General features: G+C 41.4%; 2 protein-coding genes across 2 annotated transcripts; one reads left to right on the plus strand and one right to left on the minus strand.

Annotated features, from left to right (window-relative positions):
* The first annotated feature begins 7,273 nt into the window (after nt 1-7,273).
* LOC117506712 (cytokine-inducible SH2-containing protein-like) lies at nt 7,274-10,227 on the plus strand. Its single transcript, XM_034166277.1, has 3 exons — nt 7,274-7,796; nt 8,555-8,718; nt 8,933-10,227. The coding sequence occupies exons 1-3, from the start codon at nt 7,777-7,779 to the stop codon at nt 9,427-9,429; spliced, it is 681 nt and encodes a 226-aa protein (XP_034022168.1). The 5' UTR covers nt 7,274-7,776; the 3' UTR covers nt 9,430-10,227.
* A 47-nt stretch (nt 10,228-10,274) lies between these two features.
* Nucleotides 10,275-12,715, minus strand: LOC117506714 (MTRF1L release factor glutamine methyltransferase-like). Its single transcript, XM_034166278.1, has 6 exons — nt 12,247-12,715; nt 12,086-12,135; nt 11,903-12,008; nt 11,583-11,678; nt 11,224-11,334; nt 10,275-10,952 (listed from the first exon to the last, which is right to left on the minus strand). Exons 1-6 carry the CDS (start codon nt 12,360-12,362, stop codon nt 10,880-10,882), a joined length of 552 nt encoding a protein of 183 aa, XP_034022169.1. The 5' UTR covers nt 12,363-12,715; the 3' UTR covers nt 10,275-10,879.
* Between the last annotated feature and the right edge of the window lie 1,055 nt (nt 12,716-13,770).

The following is a 13,770-nucleotide window of genomic DNA, read 5'->3' on the forward strand; positions in this document are numbered from 1 at the left end:
AATTGCAGGCAGCCGAGACAAGGTGTGGTTTTTGTCTATACTTCAAAAGGTTATTAGAACTCAAAATACAAAATGCTTCAGTTCTCATCTGTTGCCTCAATACATTTTGTATAAACAGTGTTTGTACACATACAATAAATAAATATAAATAAATATTGTTTCTATCATCCTATTTCTGCTTTTCAGTACCGAGGTGCACTTTATTTAGAATCCATGTGGACACCATGCATCCAGAAAGTATTCATAGTGCTTCTCTTTTTCTACATTTTGTTATGTTACAGCCTTACTCTAAAATGGAGTAAATTTATTTTTTTCCTTCAAATTCTACTCACAACACCCCATAATGACAACATGAAAAAAAATTTTTTGGTGCAAATTATTAAAAATAAAAATCTAATAAATCACGTGTACATACAGTAAGTATTCACACCCTTTGTGCAATACTTTGTTGATGCACCTTTGGCAGCAATTAGAGCCTCAAATCTTCTGGAATATGATGGCACAATCTTGGTGCACCTATCTTTGGGCAGTTTTGTCCATTTCTCTTTGCAGCACATCTCAAGCTCCATCAGGTTGAATGGGGAGCATCGGTGCACAGCCATTTTCAGATCTCTCCAGAGATGTTCAATTGGATTCAGGTCTGGGCTCTGGCTGGGCCACTCAAGGACATTCACAGAGTTGTCCTGAAGCAATTCCTTTGATATTGTGGCTGTATGCTTAGGGTCATTTTCCTGCTGAAAGGTCAAGAGCACTCTGGAGCAGGTCTTCATCAAGGATGTCTCCATACATTAATGCATTCATCTTTCCCTCGATCCTGACTAGTCTCCCAGATCCTGCTGCTGAAAAACATCCCCACGGCATGATGTTGCCACCACCATGCTTCACTGTAGGGATGGTGCCTGGGTTCCTCCAAACATAATGCCTGGCATTCACACCAAAGAGTTCAATCTTTGTCTCATCAGACCAAAGAATTTTGTTTCTCATGGTCTGAGAGTCTGTCACGTGGCAAACTCCAGGCAGGCTGCCATGTGCCTTTTACTAAAGAGTGGCTTCCATCTGGCCACTCTACCATACAGGCTTGATTGGTGGATTGCTGCAGAGATGGTTGTCCTTCTGGAATGTTCTCCTCTCTCCACACAGAAATGCTGGAGTGCTAACAGAATGACCATCGAGTTCTTGATCGCCTCTCTGACTAAGGCCCTTCTTCCCAGGTTGCTCCATTTAGATAGGTGGCCAGCTCTAGGAAGAGTCCTGGTGGATCTGAACTTCTTCCATTTATGGATGATGGATGCCACTGTGCTTAATGAGACCTTCAAAGCAGCAGAAATGTTTCTGTACCCTTCACCAGATTTGTGCCTTGAGACAATCCTGTCTTAGGTCTACAGACAATTCCTTTGACTTCATGCTTGGTATGTGCTCTGACATGCACTGTGGGACCTTATATGTGGACAGATATGTGCCTTTCCAAATCATGTCCAGTCACCTGAATTTACCTCAGGTGGACTCCAATCTGTAGAAACATCTCAAGGATCAGTGGAAACAGGATTGAGCTTCATGGTAAAGGCTGTGAATACTTATGTGATTTCTTTCTTTTTTTTTAATAAATCTGCAAATATCTCAAACTATTTTCACGTCATCATTATGCAGAACTTCGAAAAAAAAAAAAACGTTCATTTTGGAATAAAGGTGGAACATAAAAAGTGGAAAAAGTGAAGCACTGTGAAAACTTTAACTAATGAGAATGTTAATTTAATCTCATATTGGAAATGTTTTGTAATCAGACTCACAACTGCACAGTGTGGCCTCTAATGGCTCAAGAAGAGTGCAGTGAGGTCATGCTGTCTGAAAGGCAACATTGTACAGTATATTGACTCAATCAATTCAGCGGGGGCTCTGAGTGTGTTTTCAACATACCTACAGGCCCACTGTGTTACCAGATGAGTGATTCGTAGACAGAAAGTGGTTGTCCTCTGGAAGAATGACTGACGATTCCTCATCTGCAGCAAAGAGGCCTAATACCAAAGAAACGGTATGAGACACACAAAGCCAAATCAATCGTGCATTGTGCTGACAACTTTTCAATGATTTTAAAAAAGCAAAATCATACGAGGTCTATTAGAAAAGTATCCGACCTTATTATTTTTTTCAAAAACCATATGAATTTCAATCACGTGTGATTGCGTCAGACAAGCTTGAACCCTCGTGCGCATGCGTGAGTTTTTCCACGCCTGTCGGTTGCGTCATTCACCTGTGAGCAGGCTTTGAGTGAGGAGTGGTCCACCCCCTCGGCGGATTTTCATTGTCAGGAAATGACGGAATGATTTGGGCTTTTTTTCCATCAGAATTTTTTCAGAAACTGTTAGAGACTGGCAGTTGGAAACCATTAGAAAAATTTATCTGGCTTTCGGTGAAAATTTTACGGGCTTCACAGAGAATAAGGACTGTTACTACAGCTTTAAGGACGGCTTTAAGGACGGCTTTAAGGACGCTCAGCGCACCGCGCTCCGTGCCGCCATCGAGAGCCAAAACTACCAGATCATTTCTAAACGGATGGCTCTGTGGATCCGAGACCATCGTGTGCACTTTCTCTGGTTATCACAAGAGCTGGACATCAGCCATTTTCCGGCAGATTTCACTTTTAACAAGAGATTTTGTCATGGAAAGCCGAGCGGAGGCTTCGCGCGTCACGACCGATTTGCTGATGGAGCGAGACAAAGGAACACCTCCGTTTTGGTCTCACAGGACGGCTTTGAGATGGCGTTCAGACAGCTGTCAGTGGTTTTTCCATTGAGTGATTATCCGAGAAATTGTGGATGTGCCTGGACATGCCAGAACATATCCCGTGAGGCTTCATCACGGCGTTGCTTTGCGCCATGCGGCACCGTCGCGACACGCGGAATTCCTCCGCACGTCTGTCTCAATGTGCCGAAAAAGTGCTGATGTCCACATCTTTTCACAATTCCTGTGCTAGTCAGACGATGTCCTGGAACACAGCGTCCAGTTTGGAAATGAACGGCACATTCCACTGTTACAGGATTTTTTGTCATGGAAAGAGGAGCGGAGGCTTCGCGCGTCGTGGTGGTGCCGCATGACACACAGCAATGCCGTGATGAAGCCTCACGGGACATGTTCTGGCATGTCCAGGCACATCCACAATTTCTTGGATAATCACTCGATGGAAAAACCACCGACAGCTGTCTGAACGCCATCTCAAAGCCGTCCTGTGAGACCAAAACGGAGGTGTTCCTTTGTCTCGCTCCATCAGCAAATCGGTCATGACGCGCGAAGTCTCCGCTCGGCTTTCCACGACAAAATCTCTTGTTAAAAGTGAAATCTGCCGGAAAATGGTTGATGTCCAGCTCTTGTGATAACCACAGAAAGTGCACACGACGGTCCGGCTCCACAGAGCCATCCGTTTAGAAATGATCTGCTGGTTTGTGGCTCTCGATGACGGCACGGAGCGCGGCGCGCCGAGCTTCCTTGAAGCTGTCCTTAAAGCTGTAGTAACAGTCCTTATTCTCTGTGAAGCCCGTAAAATTTTCACCGAAAGCCAGATACATTTTTCTAATGGTTTCCAGCTGCCAATCTCTAACAGTTTCTGAAAAAGTTCTGATGGAAAAAAAGTCCAAATCATTCCGCCATTTTCTGACAATGAAAATCCGCCGAGGGGGTGGACCACTCCTCACTCAAAGCCTGCTCACAGGTGAATGACGCAACCGACAGGCGTGGAAAAACTCACACATGCGCACGAGGGTTCAAGCTTGTCTGACGCAATCACACGTGATTCAAATCCATATGGTTTTTGAAAAAATAAAAAGGTCGTTTTCTTTTCTAATAGACCTTGTGTGTATATATATATATATATATATATATATATATATATAAAGACACCTGTTCACACACTCAATCAATCACACTCCAACCTGTCCACCATAGCCAAGACCAAAGAGCTGTCTAAGGACACCAGGGACAAAACTGTAGACCTGCACAATGGACTACAGGACAACAGGCAAGCAGCTTGGTAGAAGACAACAACTGTTATGATTATTTATTAGAAAGTGGAAGAAACACAAGATGACTGTCAATCTCCCTCGGTCTGGGATTCCATGCAAGATCTCACTTTGTGGGGTAAGGATGATTCTGAGAAAGCTCAGAACTACACAGGAGGACCTGGTCAATGACCTGAAGAGAGCTGGGACCACAGTCACAAAGATTACATTAGTAACACATGATGCTGTCATGGTTTAAAATCCTGCAGGGCAGGAAGGTCCCCCTGCTCAAGCAGCACATGTCCAGGCCCGTTTGAAGTTCACCAGTGACCATCTGGATGATCCAGAGGAGGCATGGGAGAAGGACGGTCACATTCCCCCCTCTCCTCCTTTCTGCTCTTTATCTCTGCTCTGACCTTCAAAGTCCCAGCTTCACCAGACTGTGAATTCTTCAAATTAAGATTTGGATTAACTATGGAATTGATCAGCTGGTCTCTCAATGCCACTGACACCATTTGTTTTCGACAAGAAGATCAGGGTTTGGGGACCCTGCGTGCCCTGATGGAACCTACCCAGCGGGCTTTGCTCTCGACGGCTGAGAGAATGGAGTGTGACATGTGGCTCCACTCTCTGTGGAAGATGTAGAGAATTCATTCGTATTTGCTTTTATGATGGGAGGTTTGGTGCTGATTGGTTGGTGCTTTGCCCTGACCACCAGGAATATTAGCAAGATGGCTGCTTCCAGAATTTTATTCCCTCATCAGTCCATCATAATTAATGAGTTGGGCAATAGTAGAGAAGCTTGAATCTTCGACTGGACTGGGTTGCTTGACGTGGGTTCCTCACGTCAAGCGTTTCCATGACGACTCGGCAAATCTGTGTGTGCTGTGACAGGAAAAACACCTCCGTGTTGAAAACCATTTGATGATGGCTTTCAACAAGTGAGTAACTGAGAAATTGTTTAACAGCTTGGGCATGTTCCAACTTGCCCGTTAAGGTTTCCAACGGAGGTGTTTTTCCTGTCGCGACCCCCCGCGGTCGGGTCCGGCCCGACATGCGACTCTGCCCGCACGTTCTTTCATTACAAAATGTCCGTTAACAATGGAATGTCCGAATAAACTCCTCATGCCGACTTCTTCTGAAAGTTCTCTGTTCTCTGACGACTTACTGGGTGAATAGAGCCTGAAATGTGGAAGTTTTCAACTTGAAACGGCGAGACGCTGCCGCCTTGAAGCGCAGATCGCCGTCAGGCGCCGTGGGCCGTCCTTACGGCGACACTACCAGACCAAAATCTCTCATCAGCCGTTAAATTTTTTACCGAAAACCAGCTGAATTTATCGAATGGTGTCCACTCAGTTGTGCCTTACAGGTTTTGAAAAAAATTTTAGCAAACAAAGCAGCAGTCTCTGAGCCATTCCTAAACAATGAAAAAAATCGACGAGAGGGTGGGCGACTCCTCACTCAAAGACTGCCCACAAGCGAATGACGTAACCGACAGGCATGAAAAAACTCTTGCATGCCCACCATGTCTGATGTAATCACACGTGATTCAAATCCATATGGTTTTTGAAAAAAATAATAAGGTCGTATACTTTTCTAATAGACCTCGTATATATAAAATATCACCTCCCCATATTTGTACACACACATACATACATAGGGTATCTCAAAAAAATGTACCCAAAAGTACTCTGAAATATGAATAACAGGAAATGGTTTTACTGGGAAATAATGTTGCTTTTCTCATTTCAGGAACCCTAAAGTTTGTTCTGCAAGACATTAAAGTCCAGGAAAATTGCCACAGTTGACCCTAATTCAGAGAACAAAAACTGTCGAGTTTTGGCACCAAACAAAATCAGTGGTGCAGGTCTAGCGTAGTTATCAAGGATTCTTTCACACAGCTGATACAAGACTGAACTAAAAACTGTGCAATGGGGAGAAAAATTACATGCTTCAGCCACATGGTCCTGCAGAAAATGCCTGATAATATTGATTGGTTATTCTGTGCTGTCAAAATACTGTGAAAACACCATATATATATATATATATACATATACACACACACCCTATTTATAAAAATTTGGGGGGGATAATTTGAAGTTTTCAAAACTGCACATGCATCTTCAGTTTCTGACAGATTGCTGGGTGTTATCTTTTTTATGACTAAAAAGCTCAAAGTACCTATTCTACTAATAGTGTTTGAAACTGCTAAAAATATAGTGCATGATGCATTTTGTAAACTCACTGAGAATACATTTATAAGCATCTTGCTTCCTGTCAAATTGGGTTTCTATACCAAATCAGAATAAACTCACATCCACAGAGTCTAGCCTGAAACTGCAAAACTGCCTTTTTATATGCATTCATATTGACTTGTAATGAATCAGATATTAGTAAAAGTTTCATTGGGCGTTTACAAGTAAAAAAAAAAAAAAAAAAAAAAAAAAGCTTCAAGATCAGAAGATTCCATGTGTGTTTTTTGAAAACCGCCTGGTCTGTTTTCAAAGATCACATTTATTCCTATAAAAATGCAAGATTCAGACGATTTAGTTTATTTGTATTTATTATTTATTTTGTGGGAGGGTGAGTAGGCTCCAAATTTGCTCATTTGTAACAACAGACTCCAAACGTATTTGCTCAGATGGAACAATGGGTCAAAACTCTTTCAGGAAAAGTTACTTCGGGATTTCGTTGAAAAAAAAAAAAACCCTGACATTCCACTGAAATCAGCAGCTCTCCTGGTGTCTTTAATTACAATAAACCATTTCACGTGTGCAGAATAAATATTTTTCCCTGCTTGGGCCGTTACTTGGAATTTTCAGCTTGTATGGCCTGAACCTGATGTAACACTAGCGTGCAAAAGCACTTAACGAAAACAGATGTGGAGGTGGGAATTTCCTAGATAGAATTCTTAGAAAAGCTACCAGGAGAGAGATGAGCGGAGTGTTCAGACTCCTTACAAAACTACAATAAACTTTAAACAGCAGACTTGCAATTTTAATATAGGATAAAAAGGTTGGAATGTGAAACCAGTTTCTCATGCATAACAGTGATGTTTGTTTTATTAACAATAACTTGTTTTCTCCAACGTAATTAATCCCTGAGGCAAAAAAAAAAAAACACGTGTTTTTCCACCAGCTTTGGGGGAAATCTACGTTTGAGGAAAAGCGCCTGTGTGCATTCCTATTATCCTTAATGTCGAGGCGGTGAATTCCCAGAATGAGGAGAGCAGCACCCCCCCCCCCCCGGTGGGCGGGGCCAAAGGCTGAGAATATTCCTGGAAAGCGCGTAAGGAGAAACCGTCGCGCGGTTCCAGGGAGCGCGCGCGGCGCTTCGGTGATGATTACAGCCGCCGGCTTCCAGAGATACCGAGCGTGATATAAACCAGAACAATCTGCCTGAAGCGCAGACGTTGGTACCGGAGAACGTTCGGTAATAATTACAGAGAGCCGGTTGTTCCGCCTCGAGCGTTTAGCGAGCGGCGGAGCAGTCGCTGTGACGTCAGATCCGCGGGTTCAGCGCATAGTTCTCGGAATAGATTTCTAGGAAACGGTAAAATGTAAAAGCAGAGCATTTGCAGGCTGCACTTCACACGTTTGGACGGTTTTATGGTGGAAACACTTCACAAACCGCTTGACGTTCTGATTGTTCCCCGCCGCCGGTTGGTTTCCTCGACGCTGTCTCAACGTCGAGGTGACTTTTTTTTTTTAAACCACTTCTTAAACGCAGATCTGCTCGCATGTTTCATTATTTTCTCAAGAACAAATACTGAGCGGATTCGAGTAGTATGATTCTTTGTGTACCAGGGTGAGTACTTTTTACTGCTGTCCGTGTTTTCTCTGTAAAGTTTATGTTCCAGAATTTCAATCTCATAAATTGTGAAAGCAGGTGTTATAATCAATGAATTAACATTTGCCCTCAATAGAATATTAATCGACCCATTTATGAACAGTGGTAAACAATATGATCAGTTATATTTTTGACAAAACGCAGTGAATTATACAATTTAAAATATGGCAAAGCACACATGTATGTATATAGATAGATAGACTTGTTTTGATGGTTTTAATATTTAACTTGTTTTGCTGTTGTATACTTGACTTATAGTCCTGCAACAATTATCCAATTATTTTTAATTTAACTTTTATTTAACCAGGTTAGTCCCATTGAGATCAAGATCTCTTTTACAAGGGAGACCTGGACAATTATAAAGTTTCCGATTCACCTCACCTGGCAGTCAGTTTCACTGGTTATTTTTTCTCTTTGGAAGGGAAAAACTGTCAGAATATGGACAAGTTTCTGGCAGCCAAACATAACATCTACAAATGTCTTAATTTGCCCATCCAGCAGTTCAAACTCCAAAGATATTTCATATAAATACTTTATATTAAAAACCCAAATATGAGTAAACTGTCATAGGTAAGAAGCTGCAACTTGTTAGATTATCATTTAGCTGGATTAAGGGCTCTAAAGTATTTCAATGTGATTGACCCTTAGGGATCAATGTTTGTATTCTTATGGAAAATAAACTGTTGTGACTGTGTTTTTTTTTGTTTTTTTTGCAGTCCTAGATCAATTCTGCCTCCTGCTCCTTCCATCGACACCCCACGGGGTATGCGGGCAGGAACGCTTTCCAACCCCCCTTGCCTTCAAAACACCTCCCTGCAATGGGACCCTGCGAAAGACTTGCAAGCAATTGCCAGCAACATCTACTACCTAGAAAACTCAGGTAGGCTGACATGTTTCACATTATCTAGTGCTCAGCTGCACACAGCCTGGATTGCTGAAATAACCACGAGGCAAACTCCACTATTTGACCCTTTTATTTTTTTCACTGTTGGAGTTTATGGATTTTATCAAATCCATATGAAGCAACATGCATTTATTATTATTTTTTTTTTTTTTTGCTAAAGTGTGTAATAAATAGCGACGTGTGTTTGCAGGTTGGTACTGGGGGGCTGTGACGGCAGCTCAGGCCCACGCTGCACTGCAAGAAGCATCTGAAGGAGCTTTTATGGTACGAGACAGCAGCCACCCTCTGTACATGCTGACCCTCTCGGTCAGGACTGCACGTGGTCCAACCAGCATACGGATTCAATACAGTAGTGCCCGGTTCTCGCTGGACTCCAGCTTCCCGGCCCGACCCAACCTTTCTTCTTTCCCCAACGTGCCCAGTCTGGTGCAGCACTACATAGGATCAGAGAGGAAAGCAGCAGGGAGGAACATGGAGGGAGAAGCTCCTTGCAAACCCTCTCAGCCGATTATTCAGGAGACGCCCATACTGCTAAAACTCAAGACAGCTGTGTACAAACCCCAGGGCCTCCCCAGCCTACAGCACCTTACACGCCTCGTTATTAACAGACACTGTGATTATCCCGAACAGCTACCGCTCCCGAGGCCTCTGATGCGCTACGTACAGGACTATCCCTTCAGGGTATGAATAATCCACAATGCCCATTACAGCCAAATGTCAACTGACCTAACAGAAAAAGTAAAAACTGAGAAACAGGATATGACACAGCTGCACCAGCGGTGGACTGTCGGCTATTAGAATACTGGACACGTGGTGATGATTTTGTTTTGTACAACTTCAGTCTAACTCAACGTGTCTCAAGTTTGAACTGAATTAGTGAGGAAACAACATGGAAAAGATGACGCGTGAGAAAACGTCAGAGCTGTAGCATACACATCTGTTGTGAATATTACGCACACCTACCTAACCCTCACCAGTTGTACATGTACTTACTGTGCAAAAATGTTAGACATGACAAAAAAAGAGAAAGAAATAAAACAGCAAGCATGCTGGAAAAAATAAAAGTATCTACTGTTAAACAATAAGACTAAAAATGAATATATGGTGCGACCTACCTTTATATTTAAAGCAGAGTAATTCTGGGTGAACTATACCACAATTTTACAAAAGCTTCATGTCCATCAACTCATTATTCACTAACAACTATTTTTTGTTGTCTTTGTGGAATTATGCACTCAGCTGCCAACCTACAAAAGTAATCACGTTTCTATTCATTTGAAAATCTTTTACATACTTTAAATCACATTTTCCTTAATAAAATAGACATGTTTTTCTTCCAAAAGTTACCATCAAAAACCACTATGAAGGTGCTTAAGACTTTTGCACAGTAACGCACACACTGTTTGTTTCACCATTTTATAATTCTCTGAATAACCATGTCACTTATTTCTACCTTTTACATGTGTACATATTTTCTATTAAAAAAAAATAACACATTTACTCTTTTGTGATTCTTTCCCCCCCCCCCCCCCCCCCCCGAGTACTCACGTTACAGTGACATTCTGTCACCATCGCGTTGTTAAATACTGCGTGACAAATGCTCTTGTGACTCTTGGTTACACAATATTTTCAGTCACCTTTGAAGCAAAAATGATTCTTTTAATGGCCTTCGAGCTTGAAACATGTCACCCTTAGGCGTGTATGAGGAAGTAAAAGCTACGACGTGTTTTTTGGTTCAACAAAGTGCGCACACACACACAGCCTGCATCTGAGTCAGCAAGTGGACAAGCAAAGGGGAGGACCGTGCATCGGCGGATTCACAGAACTACTGAATGCTTCCTGGGAGGAGGGTGAGGTTCTGAGAGGGAGTGTTCTAAGAAAAGCCTCGGTAATTACCTTCAGCTCTGAGCACACTTTTGTGCCGTCTTGTGCATGATTATTATTATTTTTAACTGGCTGCACTGGGTACAATCGCACAATGCAGCCACAGAGGAATGAGAATGATTTAAGCTTCTGCTGGTTGTGAATTTTAAGTAAGGAAATTAGTGTGAGCGTGGGCCTGGTGGCTCTGCTGGCGGGGGGGTGGAAGAAGAGATGAAGCTTTGATGATCTGGGCTAAAGCCAGTGTAATAGGATCTCAGTTTCTCAATGCAGATCCAGCTTGTGGTCCTTTTTCTGCTTCTGTTTTCTGAAGGATGCAGAATCGCGGCCTAAAAACAAGGACTCATTATTCACAGATTATTATGGTTTGAACTGGAAAAACAAAAAACTTTGCAGAGTTTACATTAAATTTAGAGATCTACTATCAGAACCTCATCATGGACAGTATGTGATAAAATGATAAATGATAAAATATTTTGTTCCTGCTGTTTTTTTTTTTCTTCTGAAACAGACCTAAAAACATGAACATGAATAGAGACTTTAGCCAGGTTTATCAATGACAAAGTGATATAACAATGCTGAGGAGTTCTCCGGACTGACCTGCCGGTGATGTCATGTCGCGTTTCCACGTAACGCAGTCCCTCCACGTGCAACTCCACCCACTGACAAATCAGTGGAGGATGTCTAGGGTCCACTTCCAAGTAAACACGACTGTTATTCACAGGGAAAAAAAAATAAGAAGTGTATCAAAATGTAATTATAAAAGAGGGCAAACTTATCAAATGTACATTGAAATGGAAGCAGCAGCACACGCACGGAGCTGTGGTCGCTTATTAAAGCCGCAACGCAATACATGTGTTTGAGAACATGCTGTTCTTGTGACGAGTGGACGGCTTCAGGAATTAAATCCAGGTGGGCTCACGTGCGCACAGCTGCGTCGGCTGGTGGGGTGCTTTTACCCGTGATCCGACAGAATTCGTGGCGCTAATGTCAGAATCTGTTTGATCACTTTCATGCCGTCCTTGCCGCCATCGAGAGCGGCGTGATCCTCAAACCTGGGAACACACAAACAGTTCTGTGAAATCCTAAATGTGATCTCATCCACTTCCAAAGATTGACTTTCCAAGAAAATACAGGTGTCTAGCATATGTTCATAGTGATGCAATATAGCACCCTAGATATTTTGCACTATCAAGCTGTTAAATATCCCATATATCAACTATCACTTACTAGAAAGAATGTTAAATTTAGTACGCACAAAACCTCTATTTTTTTCAACCTTAGAATTTCTGGTTCCAGCGTTGCCATATCCTCTGAGAACAAGTACGGAGGGTTACTGACCAAAGCTGAAACAGGACTGCAGAGGTTCCTCACAGCTTCTGCATCTAAGGAAAAACAACAAATGGTAGTCAGCACTACATTCTGTATGTCATTTTATTTATTTTAAAGAAGGTTACTGTACCTTTTACAATATCTATATGATGAATCTGTAATCTGTCCTGAAGTCCCAACCTGCAGAGGAAAGTCTTTTAGGCACACTAAAGACACTCCAAGTACATTTGAAATTTGTTAAGTGCATTTTCAACATCTCTTTTTTTTCTCCATGCAATAGGTAACGTTTACCTGAAAGCGTTCTCTCTCGTTAACTCCACTGCTTCCTGGCTTTGATCCAAGGCGATGGCTTTAACCTGTGGAAACCAAACGTGCTCATGACATGACTCACTGAAAATTCTCCTCATTCCTCTGTGTTCAGGACAAACTCAGAATCATCACGTCACTTAATAAACTGTTGACAGTGAAGACAAACATATCACATGGGGCTAACATTATGACAGCATTAATCCAGTAATATACAGCTGTAACTTGCAATTCATTTCATTATCAATAATTTCTTCTCTTAAGGGATTAGCCATTGAAGTGGTTCTTTTTCATGTTACATTTAAAATATATCTGAAAAGCACAAACATGCTGTAAGAGAAGCACATGGTCTAAAATCAGAACTGTGAACTGAGTGTTCTTTCTTATCTGAAAATAAAAGTGTAATTATCATTGTCTTTGACCTTATGAAGTTCAAACAGATATGAATGAATGAATGAATAAATAAAGGCTAATATTCTGATTCAAAAAAAGCACCCCACTTTATGGTAAGCAATAAACAATTTTAATATTACCAGGGCAGGTAGTAAACATATGGACTTGTTTTCTAAAAAGTCTTTTTTTTTTTTTATTTAAATCAATATTTTTTTTCATTTTTTACTTATTTCACTCTTCTTAATGAGATTATACAAAAATATCATTAGTTATAATCTTTAATGACATGTTAAAATGGAAAAAAAAATGGACTGCATATATATAGCACTTTTCCATCTGCATCAGACGCTCAAAGCGCTTTACAATTATGCCTCACATTCACCCACTCACACAAACACACCAGTGTCAGGGTGCTGCCATGCAAGGTGCACACCGCACACCGAGAGCAACGTGGGGATTAAAGACCTTGCCCAAGGGCTGGGTTTTGAATCAAGGATCCTCTGGTATCAAGTCCAACAATTAACCACTAGACCATCACCTTCCCTTCCTCGGGGCTCACCTGTATGTGCACCTTTAAAACATAAATGTGCACATACAAAAAGAACCATTAAATAATGGTACGGATTTCATATTTTGATGATGTTTTAAGTATTGCTTAAAAAAAAAAAACATTTTTGATTTTTTTTTTTAGCAGCAATTTAAATCAGGATTTAAATCTTACCAGCGCTGAATATCACACATAGGAAAAATATGAAAAAACAATCTTTAGCAATAAAATGTTAAAAAGAAATGTTCACATGACATTAAATAACACAACTGATGTGACCCCCACCCCAGTATTTTCAATTTATAGGCATCAGCCAACCCAAATATTAACGTGCAACCAGCCATTTTTTAAACTGCAATGGAAAAACATTCTCTCTACTGAAGCAATCACACCAATTACGAGATAATGTTTTCATCAGTGTCTGTCTGTTTGTCTTTTAGCAGGATAACTAAAAAATTAATGAATGGATTTCAATGACTTTTGGTGAGCAGCAGTGGTGGGCACAATTCCGATAATCCGATAACAGATAATTATCGAAGATAATGTTTTCATTATCGGATTATCTTTTT

The sequence above is a fragment of the Thalassophryne amazonica genome, chromosome 3 (genome assembly GCF_902500255.1).
Source record: "Thalassophryne amazonica chromosome 3, fThaAma1.1, whole genome shotgun sequence".
NCBI classification, from domain to species: domain Eukaryota; kingdom Metazoa; phylum Chordata; class Actinopteri; order Batrachoidiformes; family Batrachoididae; genus Thalassophryne; species Thalassophryne amazonica.